At 42.7% G+C, this 25247-nt stretch overlaps 1 protein-coding gene across 2 annotated transcripts; it reads right to left on the reverse strand.

Annotated features, from left to right (window-relative positions):
* Window positions 1-1407: 1407 nt before the first annotated feature.
* Window positions 1408-23741, reverse strand: LOC126044577 (protein mono-ADP-ribosyltransferase PARP14-like). Of its 2 annotated transcripts, XM_049814448.1 has the most exons (17): window positions 23515-23740; window positions 22268-22407; window positions 22143-22176; window positions 19044-19304; window positions 18204-18440; window positions 14855-17163; window positions 13044-13280; window positions 12562-12783; window positions 12041-12104; window positions 10929-11078; window positions 10168-10230; window positions 8641-8808; window positions 7152-7358; window positions 6455-7063; window positions 5758-5903; window positions 4268-4442; window positions 1408-2646 (listed from the first exon to the last, which is right to left on the reverse strand). In XM_049814448.1, the coding sequence occupies exons 1-17, from the start codon at window positions 23705-23707 to the stop codon at window positions 2357-2359; spliced, it is 5505 nt and encodes a 1834-aa protein (XP_049670405.1). In that variant the 5' UTR covers window positions 23708-23740; the 3' UTR covers window positions 1408-2356. The 2 variants fall into 2 exon arrangements, with proteins under 2 accessions (XP_049670405.1, XP_049670417.1); XM_049814460.1 differs by lacking the exon at window positions 8641-8808 and having other exon boundaries at window positions 23515-23741.
* Between the last annotated feature and the right edge of the window lie 1506 nt (window positions 23742-25247).

The raw sequence follows: 25247 nt of genomic DNA on the forward strand, positions 1-25247 counted from the left end.
ACGCAATGCAACGCAGTGCAGTGCAATGCGGTGCAGCATTCTGCAGGGCAGCGATGCAGCGTAATGCAATGCTCGCAGGGGCAACGCAGTGCTGTGCAGGTGAGCCTTCTGCACAGCGGTGCAGGGCAGGACTGCGGTGCGTGCAGGGAGCGCAGCGCAGAGCAACGCGGTACTGCGTGGAGCAATGCAGCGCGTATGGGTCAATGCAGAGCTGTGCCAACAACGCAGTGGATGCAGCGCAGCGCAGCACTGTGCAGAGAAATGCAGGGCAACGCAGCACTGCGCAGTGCTGGGCAGTAGATTGCAGCGTGGTGGGGAGCAGTGCAGCACTGTGCAGAGCAACGCAGGGCGATGCAGTGCCGTGTGGTGCGATGCAGTGCAGCGCAATACAGTCAGATGCAACGGGCGGTGCGGCTCAATGCGTGCAAGCGCAGCGCAGCGTGATGCAATCCAGTTGGGTCCACGCAGCACGATGGGGAGCTCTGCATCACACTGCTGCCCGAGATTCAGTGCACCCCACAGGGCTCTGGTTGCCTTGCCGCTATTAAAGCCAGTTTTGGGTTGGGGGGCCAGATCCCCAGCTCGGCGAGGTCCCTCATTCTCTCCCCGAGACGGAGCTCCTTGTCCCTGGGAGTCCTGCACCTTGAGGAGTTTACTCCAGGCCGTGAGCCTGAAATCCTACTGCCTACAAGCAAAGGTCCTTCTGTGGCCGGCCTGCTGCAGCCAGCCCATCCCAGTGCTCCAGTCCAGGGCTGGGATTTCATTTTTCACATGTAACATGGCCTTTTTGCAGCTTCTCAGTCCACAAACGCTGTACAACACAGTATCCCCAAGTTTCTAGTACGGAAACCACTAAAGAAACTTCGACCACCACCACCGGGGATAAAAATTGTCTGGGCTGTGGCAGCGTTTCGTCTTGCAGCTCAGAAAAGCACCCCAAAAAAGCATATAAGGGAGAAAAGCATCCTCACCTTTTCACAGGGAGCAAAATCTAGTAAAGCAGGAGAGCAGGAGTGGGTTAAACTCTGTTTTAGTTTAAATGGGAATTCATGGAGGACATTAATCTGAAGTGTTGCATGGGCACCTGCTGTGAAAAGCAGAATTTTTTTGTATTGCCACCTGCCACCTACAGCTACCACAAGCACTTTTCCCCTTTGCAGGCACTGAGAACATTGCAGCGGGGTTTTAAGACATCCTGGCAGCTATTTGCACCACATGTCTCCTTTGGACTAAGGCAGAGTAATTTCACCTGTTTGCACATTCATTCTGTGTGCACAGATCTGTCACTCAGACAACAGAATAAAACAATTTCATCTTCTAAGCCTTTTCAAGCTTCTCACTATTTGTAGCATCACTGTAACAAAGATAGTCAAATGTAAAGCAACACTTCGACTCAGTAATACAGTGTAGCTGTTTGAAACCACTTTTATTAAAACCATTAGATATTGGCTTTGGCAGTTTTAAGATTATCACTACAATTGAGTACGCAGCTAGCAAAGACGTACAAATGCCATTATTTACTTGCTTTACAGAACTTCAAAAATTTTCAGATGGTTTAAGCATAGTAACTAACTTTCTCCAAATTGGTAATTCTACAGAAGTGTTTATGTTTTGGTACTGACCAGAAGGAATTAAAAACCCCCCTTTACCATCTTGAAAACTGCAGCAGCAATGATTTTTTAAGTGGAAATTGGGTGTACATAATGCAGGGAACCACAGAGAATGCCCCTAAGAAACAGGTACAAGTACAGGAATTTATACCTAGGGACTAACAAAGTATGCCACGACAGCATAAGGGGGGTGAAAGAAGTAATGCAAAGTCTATGTTCAGCATTGGATTTTTTTCTTCAGGTCTGTTAGCACCAACAAGGGTGAGTGGATGCCTAAGAATGACTGAAAACTCTGCTGGTGAGCAAGGTTATTCCCCCAACATAGAGTATTTTAAATAAATCCTCACAGGCAGCCAGCACCTCGGTGGTTTATGGCAAATAATGGAAATGGGAAGGTGCATAGGTGCACTGAGCTACCACCCTACACCTCTTACTTCAGGCTGCAGGTGAGGCAGAGCAGCTCCCCCTCCTACCAGTCCCCTGTGCCTTGCGTAGGAAGGGGTCAGGACTGTTGTCACAGTTCTTGCCTACCCCTTTGCATAACTGAATTTGAAAGGCGAGTATTGAAATAGCATGTTCAAAAATATTTGCTTATCCTGGCCTCATTGTGTGGACGATTTGAAGACATGTAAACCCATGGATAGGAAAACACTTAAAGAAACCTAGATGGAAACAAGAATCAAGAATGGTGCTGTTGATTCCTACATGTAAAAGGAACTAAAATTTCCCAGACTATTAAGAATATTCTATTTTCTGAAAGTGATAAGGTATTCAGGATATGCCTGAATGTCATTAAATATGACAAACATTGTTGGATTATTCACATTATCAACCACACTGTCATACAGATCAGTGGGATCTGCTGGGTTTTTTGGTGGTGGAGTGATTAGTCCTTTGCTCCCAGCACAGTACTGCCCAGTGAGGGCCCGAGCCAAGTACATGTATCTTCTGCCATTCGTATCTGGTCTGGAATAAGCATCCTGAGCAGAATAACTTGCATCAACAGCAAAGTAGGTTCCATTTCCAATGCTTGCAGCTGTTTGGAAAGACAACGTTTTCAAATATAGTTAGTGTTCATATTCCCATAAGAATCTCTAAAGCTCACCCCCTTTTATTTTCTACTCTGCTGAAGTCATAAATTTGGTTAGAGTTTAAACAGCAGATTCTAGTAACAATGCTTTGTATCAGAATCAAGTATGAATCCACTTAGATGTCAGATAAGTATCAACACCCAGGTTTTGACTGCCCTTTCCTAGGGGGAAAAGGGTTCCTTCTCTCTGTTTAGCCTGCCATCCATCAAATTGCAAATCTTTAGAGCCTTTTAAACTTAAAATGGCTATACAATTATAATTACAGTTTTCTAGTTGCACTTCACAGCAAGTTAGAGAAATCATGTTTCTTTGTCCGAGACATTTCTTTTTTTCTAACATTGGCAGAAAGCTGTTCAAGCCAGATGGGTCCTTCCTATCTGGCTGCTCTGATCTTTGGATATTTTTGACTAGCTATCCAGCCCGACAGAAGGGAAGCATGCCTCTCCTATCGTAACTCGTGGCTGAGTTGGAGAGGTGGATGTCAATACTCACAGGCAGAGAGAGGACATGGCAATCTAGGGCTCTTGCTTCCCGAGCAAATCCAATGTCCTGGCACTACCAAAGAGCAGGAATGCATAACTACATCTCCTTTGGTCATGTTTTAAAAAGAAATGGTGGCTGTCATGTCTATCTGTGCATAGCCTGATATATTCTGTGTATGTTGGGCTCCATTTTCTCAAGAAAATTTCAGCATAAGTACCTCTAGAGGATCCAGACAGAGAAATGTCTGCTTTTTGGATCCAGACCACACTGAAGTGTCAACTAGAGCTGCGTTAAGCTCTCTGGGTCTCTCAAGATCAAGTCAGTCCTAGGCATGTACAATTGTGTCTTAAGGAAGAAAACATTAAGAACAGAAAGTAAGGACTTTTGAAGTAAGTTTGCAGGACCTTTAAGAGCGACTGACACCTCAATGCAGCCCAAGTTCCACTTCTTTGGATCCTGTCCTTCATCTTTGAATGCTACCAAATAACAAGCATAAAATGACTCTACTAGAGGAAATGGACAAAGCAATCTCTGAACCAATGCAGAAAGTCTTTCTGCTAAATATTTAACAGTTGTCCCTAACAACCATTCAAGCGGAAGAATTAATTCATTAATTTCAACTGATTTCATGTGCATAAAAATGGTAGGGGAGCGCGATCTTCTGCTTGCTTGTGCTGTCCTTATCTTTGGAGGAAACAGGAGAAGTATCTGCACCTCTACTTTGCTACCTGCCTTTATCTAAGAAAAGAGGAGATACCAGCAGCTAGTGGTTAGCATCTCAACTGAGGATGCCGAACAGCAGTCCTTGTTCCTTTCTGTACGCAAACCATACAAAACATTTCTAAAAAGCTGCCCAGGCTTGCTTTCAGAGTAGGTGAGCTTTTTCTGATACCCTCTAGATGGTGGCATTCATCAACAAGGGATTAACAGAACAGGTTAATTCCTCTGTCCATACAGATTGTGCTCTGGAGTTGTTCTCCAACTTCATTCAGCCTTCAGGTTGTACTGACAGTACTGTAACACTGACATTCCCTAGCACCTCATACATGTCTAGAAAATTAACTGCTTTGGAAAACGACTCACCATTCTTTCCAGCAAACCCACGATTAAATCCATTGTAGTTGATTGTGCTCAATGAGGATGCAGCTGTGCCGTGAAAAAGCAACTTCTCATTATTTTGATTTTTGTTCTTTGTACAGAGAGATTTTTTTTTTATCTGGTATGTCTGCCAGAGGAAGGGATTTTGTATTCTTTCAATCTGCAAAGTTACAAAATACAACTATATTTATACTGGTAGGGACCAATATTTATCATTGCAGGAAAGCATTAAAACCAAACCAAACAGAAAAAATGACAGTAATTTTCACTATGCCCCATTAATGTGTGGTTTGGTTTGGGGAACTGAATACGTGTGCCTCCTGAAAAATCAGAAACCAAAGTAGCTTACAAGAGGTTTTCAAGCTCGGTTATTTTTGGCATACATTTGTCTTGCGTAGTATACAGGTACACAGGCAATCGTGGTAGCTGTGCCTTGTCATTTTTAGAAATAGGCTGCTAGAGGCAATGATGTAAGATGCCTTCTGCACATCCTAATAATTTTTACTGATGATTTTCTCACTAAAGGGTAGACTGTAGCAATAGCATTACTTTGAACTTAAGTTTCTCTTCTAGATCTCAACTTGGAAGTCAAGATTTCTTACTTTACTGCGTAGCTTAGCAACCCATAAGAAGCTCCTATATAAAAATAAATTGGTGGGAGGATAGATCTTGCTGGCTCCCTGTGCCAACAACTGATTATAGCTCAGGGGAAAACAGTGTATCTGCGTCAAAGTATAATCTTAAAGGCATTGCTGTAACAGCTTTCCATTTTCAATAGAAAAAGACTTCAAGTTGTTACCTGATTTTTTGTATTGTATACTAATATTTTGTTCTATTTGTGTCTTAGTCACCATGCTCATTGAATCTCATGACAGAAGAAAATTTTTCAAACACATATTCTCACTCTTAATTTCATCATATCTTCTCCTATTTATCATGCCTCCTGATTCTGAATAATTCCATCTTCTCCCTGGCAATTAAATCTCTGTGCACTTTCACTCTGTTGCAGACTTTTCAACAAGCAGGAGCAAATCATGACACTTGGGTTAAAACCAACAGTCTAGCCTGAAAGGCTCTGGGACTGACAAGGAAGAAGTGGTAAAATAGTAAAAAGCTTTATGGCCAGTCTGCAAGGACTTTGTATTTTCCTTTGTATTCTGAATGCATTTGCTCATGCTTCCATTCAATATAGAATTTCCCAGTGGGAAATCCACATTAACTAGCGAGTACCACATTAGTTGAACACAGAGTCAGCCTGAAGACTGATGGTAACTGCTTTGGCATTATTAGAAGGCAGAAATGTAAGGGCAACTCTTAGGAAATTTGATTTGATTTATATCCACCCTGTACAGCGCTGGGGCGACTGATATACGAAAGGTGTATTAGGTTGCAAATACCTTACAAACAAATATTTAGGAAGTATATTATGTTTTCAGCCCCCCAAAATAATTTTTTTCCCCCTCATAGGATTTCACCTTCTCTATGACAAAGCTAGGACAGGTTTTCTTGAACTTCTTCTGAACTTCCAGGTATTCCTGACTTGATGGCTTGAGATTCACCAGTTTGACCCGTTCCTTTTGCATGTCTTCCCACTGCCTAGGGAGCTCTATTGACTGCTTATCTGCAAAACAGAGATTGCATTAGTATCACAGATCTAGCTCAGTTTTGTAGGCATGTCTTACAAACCTACTGCATATAGAGAGCTGAGAGGACAGTACCTTATGCAATACTTTATTCAAAGAATATTCTCTCTCTTCAATACATCACTGGCTCTGTAATGCACTGTTAAGACTTTACATTTTCTCTAGTCTAATTATCCCTATACTAATATCTAACTAAAACAAGTTTGAAAACCACAGAAGAATTTTATGCATTCTTCATACACCACTTCCTTTGTCAAAAAGCATGAAGTCTATGCTCACTAGTCACATACGTAGAGATAATATTTATATTTAAAACAGATGTCCTGATTTCAGTCATACCTGCCACGAATTATGAAACTAAAACTGCTGCCTATGGCATGCCCAGAAGGGAAAAAAGAAGAAAAAGGAAAACAAAGGAAAAAAAAGCTATGGAATAGCTTACTTCTTTTGAATACCTGAGTTTGAATTTATCAGAATTATCATTCAATTATCACTATTAAAGAATTTTATTAGCAAAGCTGTAATTTACCTTCATTCTTTGGCACACGTTGAATGCATATAGTTTTTCCTTGGTCATCATTAGCCTGTAGAGTATTCAGATCCACCTTGTAGTTGTTCTTGTTAATTTTGACAGTAAGATGTGTTTTTTTAGCTATTTTGGCATCCTCCAGCTGCATATTTGTCAGTTTATCAAAAGCAACAAAGCTGTCATTGCTTCCTGGATACCTCCATTCTACCAGGTTATAAACAAGTTCTGCCTTGGATTGTTCTTCTTCAGTATCCTTAATTTTTTGGATCATTTTTTGAACCTCCACAGAAACAAAACAGACATCCCTACTAATACCACAAATTTTAATGCAAGGTGGGGAAAGTTTATTTTCAAGCTGAATGGTAACATGCTTTCTTTTCTGGAAATCTGCCAAAGTTTCAATTTGCCTCTCATCAAAATTTTCAATTAGCTCATCTGAAATACTGATTTCAAACTGTTCCTTTAAAATTAAGTTCTTTATCCAGGACTCAGTAGCATCCACATTTTTTTTGCTTTCTCCACAAATTTGAAATATGGCTATATCAACTTTCTTCTCCAAAACCATGGGCTTTTTCTTCTCAATGGGTTGTTTTTTGCCCCAAAAAAATGCTGCAAAGAAATATATGTTGATTATTAGTTTGAAATAAAAGAGCTTTAGTTTTATGTGCCCATGCACATAGAAAACCCACCTACTTACATTTAAGCAGAGACACCCACGAATCTCTTGTGGATGAATCTAAATCTTCTCTTTTCTTCATGCTTACATAAAAGTCGCTAAGCATCTTTATTTGGAAGATGATGATTTTAATTTTTTTCAAATGCTGTACTGATCTTTTGCTTGCAAATTCCACTATAGCATCCAACATGTCATCAGCTACCTTTGCTGGACTCTGTCCTGCTTGACCTAAACAAAAATAAAAGGCATGTATCAGTGAACAGTACTTAAATCAAGGCAGCATCCAGATAACAGAGACTACGTCCCCAGCTCATACAGACTGGTGTCCATCTCTCCTCCCTCACTATGCTTTCTGGCCAAAGCCCCAGGCTTAACCTCAGCTTTACACCTAAGCCTGTGAGCTCCAGGAGCTGACACCCTACACAGACCCAGGAAGCCCTTCTGCAGTTCACCCTCCGTTTACCTGGAGGCTCCAACAAGCACTTCAGCCTTAGCATCCCCCCGATATTTTTAAATCCACACATCACTAAATCTGTCCCCGTGTTTATAGCAAGTACCAAAGTAAAACCAAATCAAAATCAGCAGAGGATTTTGAGACAAGCCTGCAGCGTATTTCAACATATGAACAGGAACACCAAGCTCAAAACAACTGCTCTCATTCCCCTACAACAAACCTGAAGTGCAACCTAAAGCTTATCCCGAAACGTTGGTGGGAGCCCTGCCAATTTCAGCCACGGCGTCCCTTGGACAGCCATCGTGACACCAGCACGCAGATGATGTTGGCAGTCCAGGGGACCTGCCATAACTGTCGCTGTGGAGTCCAAACACTGACCCACACAACCAGCTCCTACCCTAACCTGGCATGCTGAGCAAGCACCAGCTCATGACTTCTTTTTCCAGTCAAGGGGAGCCTTGGTCTGAGAAGCATACCCTGCTTTCTTCAAGCCCCGCTCCCCAAGCTAACCAGAAGCTTAAGCCAAATAAGCTAGCCTGCCTCTAGCCCTCCACTGGAGCAGGTAGATCGAAACAAGACCTATAAAAAGTGTAAACTGCAGGTATTCTGTACCCAGCCCCCAATTTCCATAGTCAGCCAGGCAACGCTTTGGTCTCAGGACAACTCCAGCTTTCTGCGCCTACAAACCCCAACCCCAGCCCTTCTGTGTGGCTGAAATCCCAGAGCAAAGTCTATGGGAAGTTTGAAGAAAGGTGCAGAGTGGCTAGCCAAGATAGAGAGTCTGTTTGGGGGCAGAATGTCTTTTATGGAGCAATACCTTTTCTTTAGGTGTTCTTGCTCAATCAATATTGACTGTAATATTTATACTTTAAAAAAAGCAGCATTTTTGAAGTGTGCAGATGGTGTTTGAACTGACTACAACGAACTTTCACAAAACACCGTTTACAGAGTTTCTTGTACAAGTCTCCTGTTACCCATATCAGAGGTATTAACTTTGTTCCAGTTTCTGGACTACTGCCATTACAGCCCTCACCGCTTTCTCAAGAAAACACAAACCTGTTCCAATTGCTGGGAAGGCAACAGATTTGTACATCCTTAGCTCACACTCATTAAGCACTTTGGAAACCTGACTCTTCACGTTGTTATTGTGAATCAAGTGGATGATTTTGCTGCACAACAGTTTTCCACCTTGTGTAGTAATAAAGCCATTTTGACACTGCCCAGCTGGAAGACAGAAGATAAATATGGAGACATAACATTTTCAAAGTGCATATCTCTTCTGATAAGACAGCTAGTTATACTGATGCTAGAAGAGGAGTGGAAAGAAATCCACTGTGAACTATATTATCCTGGGTTTAGTTGATTCTGGTTTCTCTGTAAATATTCTGATTGCAGAACTTCTTTAAGAGAGTAATTCAAGTAATTGTGTGTTTTCTAATTTCCCAAGATCTCTGTTACAAAGCAGTTCCCTATTAAGCACAACTTAAGAATTTATGTTGAATTTAAATACAGCTCACTTTTATTTAAAAGCATGCCAACAGAATGTTCACAATTCAATTATATGAGGAATCCTTTCCTATGCCACTTATTCCTTGAAAGCTCAAACTCTTATTCTGCAGAAGAGCTGAATGGTTAAAATAGTATCATTAAGATAATGACCAACTGATCTAAGAACTGTGGTACGGAATCTTTAAAAAGATATTTGTGTTTTTTCAGAGCACTCATGTTTGATTACAAACACCTCAAAATGGGAGTCATATTGTGAGGATGAATGGACTGATGAACAGAGTTACATACCACTTCACTGGTCACAAAGGTAATAACTGATTTTAAGATGCTCTGAATGTGCTGAGATCAGGCTGATAAATGGGGAGAGCCTGCAGAGCCAAAGGCTAGGAAAAATATCTGGGAAACTCCATCTTGAAAGTTAACTTCTGGACTCAGAGCAGGAACTTTTTGTTTATGCAACCAGAACATGTTCCTTTCTGTGCTCGTAGAGGCCAGCCACAGGGAGTTAGGATTTTACTGCTCTACTGTCTGGAAGAATGCAGACTACAGAAGAACTCATGATCAAGGTGACAAGAAGAGTTACATTATTTCAATAAAAAATAATTATGTATTTGTGAATATAAGCCCAGATTTGCTATTAGCTTTTAAAAGCCAGTCCTGCACATGCTTACACCAAAAGACAGTCTTGCACCACTTTGTTCAGTTTCAAAACCTCAGCTATCTTGTAGCTGACAAAAGATGAGCTTAAAAATTATGCTGAAGTCAATGGGGCTGTTTCTGTTCTTAAGTCAGGAACACGCTTGAGTAATTTCAGGGGTAAAGAACTTAAATTACATTAATTTCCCAGCACTTATTAGCATCAGAAAACTGTATCCACTTTCTGCTCAGTTGTGAAAAGAAAAATTCTCAAAGTAGGTGTCAACAACAAGAGGACTTTTCAAAATTCCTAAAAGTGAAAGCTATTTTTTCTGATAAAATAATTATACCATCAGAGTAGAGAATTATAAAACAACTTTAAGTTTTCAGAGAGAACAAAAAAAAATTAATCCAACAAAATAGTATGCTTTAACATACCATATTGAGCACATTCTGCTTCTACCTGGGAACCAGCAGCATCCATAATTGCTTTGAAGACCCCTTAAATTACACAAGAAAAGCATATGCATTCATTAAGTCAGCTTAGCTGTTTCTACTCAAAACTCTACCCAACTTCTGTACTCTACAAATGCTCTGAATTCTTATATGGCAAGATCCCACAAAGTGCAAAATCTTGCCAGTTCCCCTAAGTGCCCTCCGTGACACACGGCACTGGCTGCAAAGAGAACACTGCCTTCATTATTGATTAGAAATCATTAAGAATAACTTCCTATTTCATCATTTCACCAGCCAGTAGTATGCCCCTCACCAAACCCTCCAATTGCTTTTAAACATATAATTTGATACCTTTCATGCTTGCAATTTACAATGTCACCAAAGAATCCTCTGCTTCTTACAGGTCAATTTACTTAACCAGGGCTTTGGCTTGCAGTGAAACATATTAGGACAAGAACAGTTTTTCAAAGTTTCTGATCTAAAAATTCCCTTTTATTTAAGCATTTTTGGTTTTAAATAAGAAAAAACCATGTCAGATGCCTTGTCTTTGGGTAGTTTGGAAAGTAAATGGAATATTCAGATCGGTAAAAAAACTGTTGAAGATCTGTTTCCTGACTAATCACAACTCTCTCTCATCTGAAAAATACTTCATAAAAGTTTCACATATGGACAATTCTTTCCCCTACCTCCTTCTAAAACAAGCCCAAACTTATCACTGAAGAAATACATATTCAATACAATACCTGATCTGGCATCAAATGTTGGATTTGATATGTTTACAATAACCTCTGTATCTTCCTTGGTAATATCTCCACTAATTACTTGAAGTGTAATGGAACCAATCTGCATCTCATGAACTCCCAATACTTCAGTTGAAACAGGCTTAATGAAACCTGCAAGGGAAAGAAAAATACCTTAAAACACTTCTCTAGTTTGGGATATTATTCTCTTACGCTGATAGGAACTTCAACTTATGCTTTTAAGGAACATGCTCTAGATCAGTTTAATGGACCTAGAGAGTCTCTGCCTTTCTCTCTACTCCATTTCTGAAATCAGGAAGCCGCAGTATTCTTCCTGATTAAATACTGTGAAAGTGAAACCATTTCTATTCCTGTAAATTCCTACAATATAAATTCAGAAAGGACTCTTGGGGTTATCTGATCTGACCAGCTCTGTAATGGCGTTTTCTGAATTGACTCTTACAAGAAATGGAGTATCCAGCTTAAGAACTGCCAGTAATGGAGATCCCATCACACCACATTTGTAAGTTATTTCATCTTTACCCTCACAGATATAAAACTGTTCCTTACTTCTAGTTGAAACTTAACAAATTCATATTTTATCTGCACACTCTTAACTTCCTCTCTGATACTCACAGCAACTGAGAAGAAAGAGCTATATATTCTTATGAATAAGCCTCTGCTGTTGATGCAGTTCACTCGTATATTTTTGCTATTGTATCACACTACTGTCAATTAATAAATGGAAAGGAATTATCCATTCAGTATAACTCTATATTAAAGATTAAAGGTACAGAAATACATGTTATTTATGGCTTGTTTGGCAAAGTGATAACAAGTTCTTATACCCTTTGAGTAGGACAAATGAACAGTTTTCCTACCAGGGTATCCTCTTCCATGTGTTAAGACTGGCCTCACTAAAAGATGAGCATGCCCTCAACAAAAGAAATTGCTCTTTAAGATTTTTACAAGTGGAGTTTAAGAATGCCAGTCCATCAGGAGGCAAAAAATGCTCTGTATCTTGATGACATTCCATCTGTTTCCTGATATGTATAAAACCACTTTACAGTATTTACATTCTCCCGTGTCCCACCTCCTGCTCCTATACAACTTACTTGATCGTGGTGCTGCAGCATTGCAACTTTCAGCTACCCTATGTTGTAGTTCAATGGTAAAAGCCTAAGAAGAGAAGAAAGGTACCAAAGATAGTATTTCACAGTTTATATACTGAATATTTCTATAATTAACATTAACAGTCATGTAGCTCTTGCTGAGCCATCTGATGCATTTTACAGTTGTGTTTAGGTATCATTAATAACAGTGGAAGACTCAGTGTGGACAGTGTGGTAATAGATACTGTCTTTGCATTGCCAGCACTCTTCTGTCAAAAGATGAGTGAGCATCTACAGGTGTTTAGAGTGCCAGCAAGGAGGCCAATTTTGTCTGCAGCTTGTGCTTGCTGAGTTTATATTTCAGAGACACTGAATGAGACGCAGGAGAGACATCCCACTATCACCAGCCCACAGCAATAAAAAAGCGCTAAATTATTCCCTTAAGAAAGCAATATAACTAAAATATATTGTTAAGGTGTAACTAGAACAGTATGTAACATAGATGGCTTTGTCCTGAGAACTACCTGAATGTTATCCGTATCTTTTGGATTCAAAAGAAAATGAACTTCCTGGAGAGTCTTCCGAGCGTGACTACTACTGAACTTGAATACCACATCAAACATTAACTTAGAAACAACAGTTTTAGGAAATCCAAATCCTCCAGTTCCAATAGCTGGGAAAGTGATTGATTTCAGTCCAAATTCTTCAGTTTTCTTCAAGCAGAAATTGATTATGTCTTCCAGGGTCTGTAAAACACAGCAAAGATTTTTTTATTATTTTTTTTTTTTAAAAAGGCGTCATTTATTATTAGTTCCATAGAGACCATGCTGGTATGAGAAAAAGCTCTCAGTGCATGAAGGCATCTTTAAGGTGACTCCAACAGAAGTAAACAGAGTAGAGTCACCTAAACTAACTATTTTACATTCTGAAACTTCAGGATAGGATCTCAAATAAATCTGTTTTCAAAATTTTTTTGAATTTTTTTTTTTAAATAATGAAAATGTACCTTCAGGGTCTCTCCTTTTCCTCCATCCCACACGGGAAGTATGGCATGAAGCACGGACTTGCAGGCCAGAGAACATCCACTGGTGCAGAGCACACTGCCTTGACCAGTAACCTGTCTTTGCTTTTCATTGTCAAACTCTACTTGGAGCTCTGGTCCAGCCTTTTCCAGCAAGGCTTTGCAAAGAGGCCCCACGCCAAACTTCAGATCTGTGCCAACACTGTTGACAACAACATCCGTCTGCAACAAAATTCCAACAAAAATACCTGTAGCCAGACTTCAAGTAAAAACATGCATCGAGACTAACAGCAGTACCAAAGCAAAACACAGCACAAAAACCAAGATGCCAATGGAGAAATAAACTGGTTTTCAGCACAGCTTCTGCATACTGAGTATTCCCGAACATGTAGAAAACCTACGGTAGGCAGCATCAGACCCACTGTGAGTACCAACACCACAGGTATCTGCGTGCGAGCAGGTCAGTCATTCACCCATCCATCCAGGCAGAGCTGCCAGGCCCTCGGTGGAGGTAAGGCTGTGACTCGCCTCGTCCCGAGCAGATGCCAATATCTGGGCAGGTGAAATAAACCCAACCTCTGCTATCTGCCTCATCCCCTCTCCCCAGACCCAGCCTTTCCTACATTTCCTTGTGAAGAACTGCTGCAGTATTGCTCGTTCTTCTCTAGCATGATCTCAGGATGCAAAATATATATATTGTGTAAGGTACACATAATGTAGAAAGTTCAATGTCCCTTTCTTCCTTTTCACTGAAGTGGGATTGTCTACACCTTATCAGAAAAGCAGCACCTCATGCACCAAAATGAGATGAAGGGAGGTTGCTGTGCTCTCAAAACAGGCAAAGCCCTCAAGTCTGGTGGTTGCTTTGCTTTTTTTTCTTCTGGAGATGTTTTAATTATAAAGTATTTTAAATGTGTGTCATACTGAGGTTTTTTTACATTTAGTATTGCTCTTTTATCGGAAGAGCCTTTTACAGGCGCCAAAATGACAACTGAAGCAATAATATTGAAACAACAGGACAATAAGAATAATTTAGGGAGATTCTAAATTCCCAAAGTATAACAGTCAGGGGCTATTGAAAAGGGAGATTTATCAAGATGCAGTTTGCATCACTGAAGAAAAAAACATAAGGGAAAGAAACTACGTCAGAGGTGTAAATTGACTCTTGATGGTCTAGATGAGTAGTAGTTAAACTCTTTGTTAGCAAAAAGAATGAAAAAAGAAAATGGCGGGGGCAGGGAAGTAGAATCAGGTCTAGACTTCAGCAAAACAATCTAAGCATGCACTCTTCTATGGGGTCACTTTTCTAGAGCCCAGTAACTTCGTCATAGACTGTGTCTATAAACCCATCCAAAGAGAAGGGAACTAAAAAGATAAGCTATGTCCTCCCTCTTAGCATGACTCACAACAGCAGCCCAGACACGTGCTGATTTCCCATAATATCCAACCTAGATAGCTACAGTTCTTATAAATACTTTTAGAAAGTATTTTAATATTTCTGTTTTAGAAAAAAAGCAAACTGTCTTACATGTTGACCTTAGATCTGGAGAACAAATAAAACCTAGCTGGGAATGAAACATCCCAAAATTCACAGCTGCCACTAGGAACAGCTGCAGAATGACAGACCCAAACCTGAAATCCATCAGTTTTCCAAGCTTGCATCCTTGTTTAGCTAGCACATAGCTGTTGTTTCCTTACATAGCAACTGCCTTGTAAAACAATATAACCTACTAGCCTTCCTTTTCTGTTTAAAAAAGATCTTCACATCGAGAGGAAGCAGAAAATTAAAGACCTACCGTGGCTTCCTGAATGTTTTTCTCCTCCACTCGGATGTGAAGTCCTTCATTTGTTGTAACCATGTGCAGATCATCTCTAGCCATCTGCAGACGCTCTTTTCTCTTCTCCTTCTGGCTTTCTCTCAGCTTACGGTTTTCCGAGCACAGCAGCAGTATTGGGGAGGATGATCTAGCTATAAACACTTTTTTTACTGCCTCACTCAGAAGCTGAACTGTTTCTTCCACTTCATCCACAAGATGAACCTCCTTCAAGCTGCTGTCCCCCATGGATTCTTCCAAGGTCTCCTTGATGGAGGATACAATCGAATATGTACACTCTTCCAGCGGGAAGCCAAAAATCCCTCCGCTTATAGCAGGCAGAGCTATAGAACGATGATTGTACGTTTCGGCTAGTTGCAGACTTTTCTTCACTGTCCTTCTTAACAAGTACGCGCACTTTTCTGCTTCATCCTTCCTCCACCTGGGCCCAACAGCATGAATGACGTTCTTGCAGGGGAGTTTCCCAGCGCCTGTGATAACTGCACAGCCAGGCTGCAAACTCCCGTTCTTGCTCACCAGCTCGTTGCACTCCTGTTGCAGCTCTGGACCAGCCGCTTTTAGCAGTGCCTCAGCAAGGCCACCGATGTGTTTTAAGTCTTCATTAGATGTATTTACCACAACATCAACAGGGTAATTACACAAGTTACCTTTATACACTGCTACTACAACTCCATGTGGCAGCATTTTCTTGTAGTAGAGCTTTCTTTTCTCTTTATCACCAACTTTTTCACCCTTCTGCTGCTGCTGTTGTTGTTGTTGTTGTTCTTCCTCCAGCCTAATCAAACAGCTAAATTTCTGCTTTGCCTCAAAAACATATGAATTTTTCCTCTCAGTGAAGAACTCTTTGGCTCCTGGTTTATCAATTAGCACATTTTTTGAGTAAAGGGATGAGAGAATTTTTTCAAACGTTGTGACTGCGTTTGGCACTTCCGCTTTTGGTCCGCTCAGGGAAATACATGGTGTCTTGGTGTCAAAATGTACTGTCACACATTTATTCTTCAATTCAAGATAAACAGTGTTTTTTTCCTGCTCTACAAACTGCACTACCACTGCTGACTTAGCTGGGATTACTTTTTCCACGTGTGTGTTTCTATCTATGAAATCATTAAGTATCTGATAAACTTCTGTTACGGTCTTAGAAAAGCCAGCAATAATCACTTTATTTTCTTTTCCAGCAGGTTCATCAATGACTAGAGTTTCCTGTGAAGAATTGTATTTCTTATGCAAGGAGGCAAGAAGAATCCTCCACTGCTCCTTTCTAATGACCTCACCATCCTCCACATTGATACACTCGTATCCTAAGTCTGTCTTTATTTGCTTCTCTGCTTCTAAAAGATCTTTGGGAGCATCTCCAAATAGCAACACAGCATCATCCTCAAGCTCATAAAAAGTATTGATTTTTTTCCTCGTGAATAATGCCTCTGACATTGTTTTATTATCTACACGCTGTAGATAGTAGAAAACATGGGGATCGATGGTAACTGATGTACATGGCATATTCAATACCTTTTCCAGTAAGTCAGCTTTGATTTTATATACTTCCGCAGGTAATCCGCATAACTGAACAGTTTTTTTTGTGTCATCATAAAGTATCTTTAAGCATGGATATTCTTTGTGAATATTCTCTTCTAGCCCAGCATTGTGCAGAACGGCATACTTCCCTGGGATCACCGACACCGAAATCTCTATGCTTTGTTTTTCCCTTTCACTTTGCTTCATGGCTTTTTCCATGCATTCCCTCACTTCCTTCTCTGCACTGTCTACTGCTGCTTTTTTGCCTGCAATCACCACCATCTCCTCAGAAATATCAGTTATGATCAAAGCAACATCTTTCACCAATCTGTTTTTCACGTCTTCCCAATCCGCTGAATTTACTTTACATTTTATAGCTATGTAACGTGCCATGATACGTGAGAACTCAGTAGAAGCATCTTGCTTCCATGTCTTGATCAACTTAATCATTGACTTTTTCTGCTCGGAAAGAGATGATGATGGGCACAACATAATTTCTGGGTGTGCACAGTCTGTCTGGGGCCATTTTAGCTCACAATGGCAAATTGCCATTTCCTGGTTTATGTCTTGGATCAGTTTAGCATGCCTTTGTAAAAACTGCCAGACATACGGATCTAGTGACACTCCAACAGGGTCTGGCATCTTGATAGCCGGTCTTTCTTCTCCGTAGAGAGCTGTTCCCAGGGAGCAGTAATATGGATGCACAGAAATTGCTGTCTGTTCCATTAAATGCTGCTTTTCCAAGACTGTGTTTAGGTCTAAAAGTTAGCGCACATACATACAAACACACATATATCATTAACTTCAAATCAAGCAAATTGTTCTTAGAACTATTACACTGAATAAAGATTATTATTTTTTTTCCATTTGAAAGAGCTATTTTTATGTCTTTCCCATTTCCAAACCACTCTATAGGGGACAAGATAAGAGGCTTGGCTCCAAGTAGTTTGGTAAATATGCTTGTGGCTGTATTTACCTGTACAGCTACACCTTGCTCTCATTTCCTAAGGAAACCCCACTGCAGAGCAGGGCCATATCAATGTACTACTATGAAATGCTCCTTATTCTCAACTTAAAATAAAACTTTGTGCCAGTGCATTTTTACTTTTATTTTTGCCATTTCTGTTGGAATGGACAAAGGAATTATAATGTTAGCAGGGACTTAAAACCACATTACAATGATCCAAATTACATACTAACTTAATGTACAAAATATTCTTAAGCAAATTCCGAGAGTCAGAAGAAAAACAATCACCTGGCAGATATCTTTAATTAAAGTAAAGGAATTTACTAAGCCAAGAGTCTCCTAACACAGAGATATCTACCAGAGGTTGTGCTGGCACAAAAACGAGACAGTGATTCAACACAAGGAATAGTAACAAGATTGTTCTTTAGCTCTATTATTCCCTGATAATTAAGGTATTTGATCTCAATTAGTTTCTGAAAGCTAACTGTGAAAACTGAAGTCATTGACAGATCCTGCTTCCTTTACCTGCGAGTACAATTATTGTTGTATTGCACATAAAAACCTCTGTAAATAGGTAAAAAATGTCAGTGGGAACAATCCATGCACAAAGCAGGTATTAAAATAACCTTTGGTAACATAAAAAACCAGAGAGATTCTGAAACCCTACACGTGCAGCAGTATTTCTAAATCCAGAGCATTTCCCAGGAACAGGACAGTGTATGCTGGCTTTAGCGACAGCAAGCCAGGCTTCTCCTAATGCCCAAATTTGTGGTAATTTTCATTCCGATCCTCTGCCTGCGAGCACTTTGGTCAGGCAAAGGACAGCATTACCTTTGTGATCACAGAAAGTAACGATGGCTGAGTTCTCCTCAGGGAAGAGCTGGACATCTGACACGGGCCCCCCTCCATTCCGCACATTCTCAAAGTAAACTGTGATGTAGTCTGTGGAAACGGTGGCTGGTATGTTTTCAGCCTTGATGCTCTGGGTCAATTCAAGAAGCCTGGCAGTTATTTTGAATTCTTTAACTCTTTTGTTTTGTGAACATTTTTTGACAAATTCTTCAGTATCTGTAAACAGAAAAGCAGTATGAACTGACTATGTTTTCCCACATTGTTATCAGACCCAGCTATCACTTCTGGCAAAGAAATGAGCTGAGTCTACTTCTCCCTCCAATTGGAGCAAAACTGTCTTTGGTGCCAAATAACTCTGTGCTGTAACACAAAAGGGGAAATTCACACAGCCGTGTTACTCTCTGCTATTCACTACCGCTATGTCTCCGGTTCCCCTCTTATTCACCTCTTGTACAAACTAAGCACTTCTGACTGTTCCACCATCTCCTCAAACGGAGACTTTATATACTTCAATGATTTGCAGAACTCATCTCCACTCTCAGTCTGCTTCTAATTTTTCTCCATCTAACCCAAAATAAGATAGAGATAATGAAACATTCTCGTCCAATTTCAATTAATGAAGATGCCAAAATTTTCTTTTTTCAGTGTAACATTTCCATCACAGGCAGCTCTATATGAGACTTACATCTTTCTTGAGAGACTACAGTCCAAGTACTTTTTTAAAACTGTCTGAATCTTCAACGGGAGAAGAATCAAGCTCTGAAAGCTATTACTCATACATATGCATGGAAATCAATGATGGTGTTCATTCTGTCTTACCAATACTTTTTATAAAGGTAGCTACAGCAGCATTTATTTCAGGTATCACTTCCACAGTGAAGTCATCATCTACTGCCAGGCCGCTGATGTTCTCCAACAGCATGCGTAAGCATTTTGGACTGCAACCTTGTATGTTTTCAAACACCACTGAAGGTGAGGTCTCTGTGGACTTTTCTGTGATGCTCTCCGCAGACCCAGCTGCCTTCTGGAGTTCGCTGTTTGGACCAAAACTCTCTGCTTTCTGCAAGGCTTCTGCATCATCTTCAACAGAAAGAGAAATAAGCCACATGACATATTGGTACACATTTCCTGGAATAAACAAATTTTGCTTACCCTTTCTCTCCTTTTCTTTCCCAAGAAAAGAGATCATATAACCAATCAAATACTGTAGAATACCCCAGGACATCTTGGGATCCAAAACAGCCCAGATGCGATATTCTGCGGGGCTGCAGGTAGCTTTTTTTGGTGGCACGGAAACAGCCATGAGTAAACGAATCCAAGGTCACCGGTATGTCTCCAGGTCAGAAACATAAATAAAATAAAGTCCCTTGACATAATTGGGTATATCTGCTCAGGCATTGGTAACGGCTGTGTGAGACCCCTGCAGAGAGCCTCTGCATCGGTTTTTTGGCCCGGGTGCGGGCATAACAAGCCCGAGCATAGCTTGGGACATCCGCAGGCACCATAGGCCACCAGTAGCTCTGCATGACTCGATGCAAAGCCTCCCGATGACCACTGTGCCCTGCTATCAGGGCGGCATGACAACACCGAAGGACCCATGTGCACAGAAGGCTGGGAGGGATGCAATGAAATTTTGTGGATAGAAAATATAACAGGGGTGCCCACCGAGCACCCCAGAAGTCCAGCAGCTGCCGGAGGAAGGCAGGTCTCCAGCTTTGCAGACAGATGAGGGTGAAGGCGGGAGAGAACCTCCGAAGGGGAACAACGTGCTCCTTCGCATGCCTGAGTAAACTAGAAGTGTCACCCGTGTATGCGGTGACACAACTGTCCAACACGTCACAGAAAACGGTGGTCACAGAGCGCTGCAGGGTGGTGGGGGACTGGCACAGGCCAAAGGGCATCCCAGGGTGCTCAGGATGGCTATAATGGCAAACAAAGGCAGCTCTCCACTCCTTCCCCAACAAACACAAGCAGGAGCATAAGCCCCTCTCAGTTTGGTAAACCAGCACATCCCTGCACCACGGCGGGGAGATGAGCAGCGAGTGAAACCCTGGTGCTCCCCTGGTGCCCTCAGCGTAAGCCTCCAGGGCCAACATCTCTGGCCGTGGCAGAGGACACATATGACTGAGGGGAGGGTTGCTTGGTGGAGCAGTCGTACACCTGACCGGAGGCATGGGGCCGGGGGTAAGGTCGCTGCTTGGTTTTTCTCAAGAACACCCCAAAAATCCCTAAATCCTGGGGTAGCACCCAACAAGGCGGCCATAGGGGGCAACCCCAAGGAGAGAGACAGAGACGTGGGGTGGGAAGGCTGGAGAAGGCAGCAGCGTAAACAGGCTGGCTCTGTCTGCTCACCAGGTTTCCAAGGTCTCCTGAGGTGCAACAACAACTGATATCAAACCCATAACATTTACAGAACACAGCTGCCTTTGAAGGCGTACCAGCATAAGCCCAACAAGAGGAAAAAAAAAGAAATAACTGCAGAAGCAATAGCTCTAAAGATGCTAGTTATTAATTTCTAGATTGCCAACAGTAATGGTCTGCTCCACTATGTTCAATGAAGCAAGTACAGAAAAGCCAAACCTGAAAGCTAGGCTGACCCAAGTGTTGTGGTTTAACCCCAGCCAGCAACTAAGCACCACACAGCCACTCACTCACTTCCCCCCACCCAGCGGGACAGGAGAGAAAATCAGAAGGAGAAAGGTAAGACTCATGGTTTGGCATAAGAACAGTTTAATAGAACAGAAAGGAAGAAAAAATAATGATGATAATAATAAAATGGCAATAATAATAAAAGGATGAAATATACAAAACAAGTGATGCACAGTGCAATTGCTCACCACTTGCTGACCGATGCCCAGTTACTTCCTGAGCAGCGATCCCTCCCAGCCCCACTCCTCCCGGTTTATATACTGGGCATGACGCCACATGGTCTGGAATACCCCTTTGGCCAGCTCGGGGCAGCTGCCCTGGCTGTGTCCCCTCCCAACTTCTTGTGCCCCTCCAGCTTTCTCGCTGGCTGGGCACGGGAAGCTGAAAAATCCTTGACTTGGTCTAAACACTACTCAGCAACAACTGAAAACATCAGTGTGTTATCAACATTCTTCTCATACTGAATCCAAGACATAACACTATACCAGCTATTAGATAGAAAATTAACTCTATCCCAGCCAAAACCAGGACAGCAACGAAGCGATTAAGAGCAACATCTGGAGATTTTCACTAGTATAACTAAAAAACAGTAGATGACAACTTTGAGTACCTAATTTTGAAAGGAGGAAAACCACCCAAAACAGCATCAAACAAGACTTCATACAGAAAGGAAAAGATAGGAGGGTAATTGCTGAAGAACCTCCTGATTAACTGGTCTGTCTTAGGGCTGAATATTTACTCTTCACGAATACGGCTATGTTTGGGTGTGCGGTACTGTTTTCTAGATTGCTTTCTGAATCATAAAGCTTAGCAGAATATTACTGAACGAGGACCTAACCGAAGTCACTGAGGTACTGGGAAGATGCACCACTTGCACCACAGACTCTCGTAACTGTAGGGAGCGCAAAGACACCGGGCCTGGGCTTCAGACCTTCAATCTAGGTGTTTCTACACAGATCTTATTTTAGAGCAGTTATACAGGATAAGGGAACTAAATCCCTCTTTGGAGATGCGCCTCTGATTAAAAAGGCTATTTTATAAGCTAAAACTAGGCACATGGGCTAAGTCTGGCAAGGTGAACTCCATCCTTGGTGATCAAATCTACAGTGTCCCTGGACAGACATCTTTCCCTCTATCACCTGAGTCAGGCTGCCAAATTCAGAAACTTTCAGCACAACTCCCCACAGAACTGGAGCTGTGTGTGGAGACAAGCACCAACATTTCCGTTTTATGAAGAATCAGCACACAGAGCGATAGATGACATTTTACCTTTTGTCTGAAGGTTACTTGTGGCATCCAGAGCCTATAACAAAATGAAAGCAAAATATCAGTGACTGATTTGACACTCTCACCACTACCTCAAAGCTCTGGTTAGGATTACAATTTTTATTCACCTTTGTGGGAACTATTTTTTCTTCAAATGCCTCCTCTTCAGCAGCTAGTGCCGTTTCAGGCTCTGTGACAATCAACTTCAATTCTCCTTTTTCTCCCAAATACACCTTATGAGACTGTCTCTTAAGGACTCGTTGCTTCACTAAATAAAACCAAAAAAAAACCCCAGTGACAATCTGAATAGAAAGACAACTTTAAATTGTGTAGCACTTTTCCACCATTACATTAGGACGCATATACTGTCCCACAAAATGAAAGAGCTTTAAACTCGTAACACTAACACAGCACACATGAGGCTCTCCTCCTGAACACAAGCGGAAGAACAGCAGAGGATATGATTTCTGCAGAAGAGCACCAGAGAAGCGACTCTCAACTCCACCACACGTTTCCTGGCTGGTGTCCAGCGGGCAGCCCCGCGCTGGGGCTGCAGCACCAGGGTCCCGGTACCAGCCCCACACCTTGCAGACCCTCTTACAGCCAGTGTTAAATGGCTTGGGGCTATAATTCCTGAACTTACCAGCTAGTTGAGTCAGCAACTGGGAAGCATGATAAGGCAGAAAAAAAAAAAAAAAGAGTATATATATCTGTGTTTATGCACATACATGTACACGCATGTATATGTACACATTTACCGCAACTGCAGCTAAATGCTTTCAACCTTGCTGCAAGTTTATATAAACACATACATATTATATACATCGCATTCCTAATATATATCTGTAACTACAATATATGTTAAGTTACATTAACATAAGCTTTATCATTCCAAGTGGAATCTAGAGAATACTAACGTGCACCAGAATTAATATACATGCATATATACCTGGTGGGACAGAGTTACTAACTTACAGCCTGGAGTTATTCAAAATGCAACCTAGGGGCGAGTGCCAAGCACCGAATTTAAGCATCCATATAAGCCAATACATATTATATACTCTATATTGTGTATTACGGGATGTGCGTGACATTCCGTACTCTATAGATTCGTACGTCCCATACCAGAGAGCGTACGCTGCACGGTACGCAGGAATTAAGCCAGTGTATATACATTTTAACCCGCAGAACGTTTCGGTTTGCCAGCCGCAGCTCAGAAGGCGCTGACTTCTGTAGGGAGCCCAGACACTAACCGGCTGCCCGCCCCTCCGCCCGGGGGGCCCGATGGCGGGCAGCCGGCGGGCAGCCCTCGGCCGCGGCCGCCCCCTCCACCCGCCGGACCCCCTCAGCCCTCGCCCCGTCCCCGGCCGCTCACCCTCGGGGTGGGCGAAGCAGACGAGGACGTGCCCGGTGGCGGTGGCGGTCCGCAGCTCGCACTCGCCGCCGCCCGAGCGCTTCTGGCTCTGGAAGTAGCAGAGCAGCTTCTTCTTCAGGGCGGGCGGCGGCTCGGCGGCGCCCCAGTCGCCGCGCACCAGCAGCGGGAAGGCGCCCGGCCGCGGCCCCGCCATGGCTGCCTCTACGTCCCCGCTGCCTTTCGCTTTCGTTTCCCGGCCCGGGAGGCCGCTGAGGCGGGCGAGGAGGGAGGGAGGCGGGCGGTGCGCCGGGACAGGGCTCCCGCCCCCGCCGCATATCGCGACACACCCGCCCCGGGCCGGCTTCTCCTCACCCGCCCCCAGGCGGCCGGCTGCCCGGCCCCGCCGGCGGCAGCTTCGCACCTCCGCCCTCACGCTCCTCTCCCCGCCAAACGGCCCTGTGGCACCCAGAGCTGCCGCGGGCGCTCCCCGCACGGTACAAAATGTCGGCTTCCTCCCCGTGCGGGGAGCTGGAAGCCCGTGGCGCTGCCGGACCAACAAGGTCGCCCCTGTTCTCCTCCGCCTCCCCCCTTACCTTTCGGTTACAACAAACTCACTTGGAGAAGCGGCGTCTTACTCACTCAGCGCCCGCACAGAGCCCCGTGCTCCAGGTTTCTGCGCCGTGCTTGATGCCCTAGGCGCCTGCAACGCAAGCACCGGCAAAAAAACCCACCTTGCTGTTCCCCGCAGCTGCTTGTGGTGGTGGAGAAGCTGAGAACGGATGCGTTACTGGCTCCCGGAGAGAAAGGTCAGACTGGTACAAGTGACCCACCAGCTGCAGTGAAGCACCCCAAGCCATCGTCTCCGGCTCCTGTCATGCCAATCAACCAGTGACCACTGGTATTTGTTACAGAGGTTGATTAAGTTCACTCATTTTAAAAGCAAAACTTAGGACTTTTGGCCTGCCAGCCCCTACCTTGATCTCAAGGACTAGGAACTCAACAGTCAGCATGTTTCAGCAGTTAGAAAACTGACACAAAGAAGCCCAAAGCGAATGGTTCCAGCGCTGTTGCAGAGGGAGCGATGGGGTGGGGCGCGAACGACCAGCCCGGTCCTTACGGCTCCACCACCGAGATACGTGCAAGTTCACATGATTTCACACCACCTTCCCTAGAAAACCTGTCCCTCGGCACTGTTTACCCTGCAATGATTATTGCTCGCACGGACACACCCACAATAAAACTTTGAAGTAATAGCAACCTAACTACATAAAGCAAGTAGTGGAAGATTTTCTCTTAATCATCCAACCAAGTCAGTCAAACCCGGTACAGCCAGAGGAGCCAAGGGTTTTTAGAACTTGGAGGTGCTGCCCCACTCTGCTTTTTTCACTGGAAGATCTTATGATATCTAAGGCTGTGAAAGGCATATTTTTTTATTCCGCCAACATGCTACAAAGATGATGTTGCTTTGCTTCCCTCCCCCAACATGGAACTCCGAACTTTGGCTTGTTAATGATCACGCCTTTGAGATAACCTATTTATTTAAGCCTTAACAACCCACCACCCCCACTCCTCTGTGCTTTTCTGTGCTCTATTCATTTCTCCTTAAGATCACAGGAAGGTTGCTGAAGCTGGTATATGACAACAGAAGCATCTTCTCAAAATTTACTTTCCTCTCTCTCTTAGGCTATATATAAAGTAACTCAGGCAACTTCTATGGAATGTCTCATTAACCTGTCAGGGAGGGTTACTGTATT

The sequence above is a fragment of the Accipiter gentilis genome, chromosome 1 (assembly GCF_929443795.1).
Source record: "Accipiter gentilis chromosome 1, bAccGen1.1, whole genome shotgun sequence".
NCBI lineage: Eukaryota > Metazoa > Chordata > Aves > Accipitriformes > Accipitridae > Astur > Astur gentilis.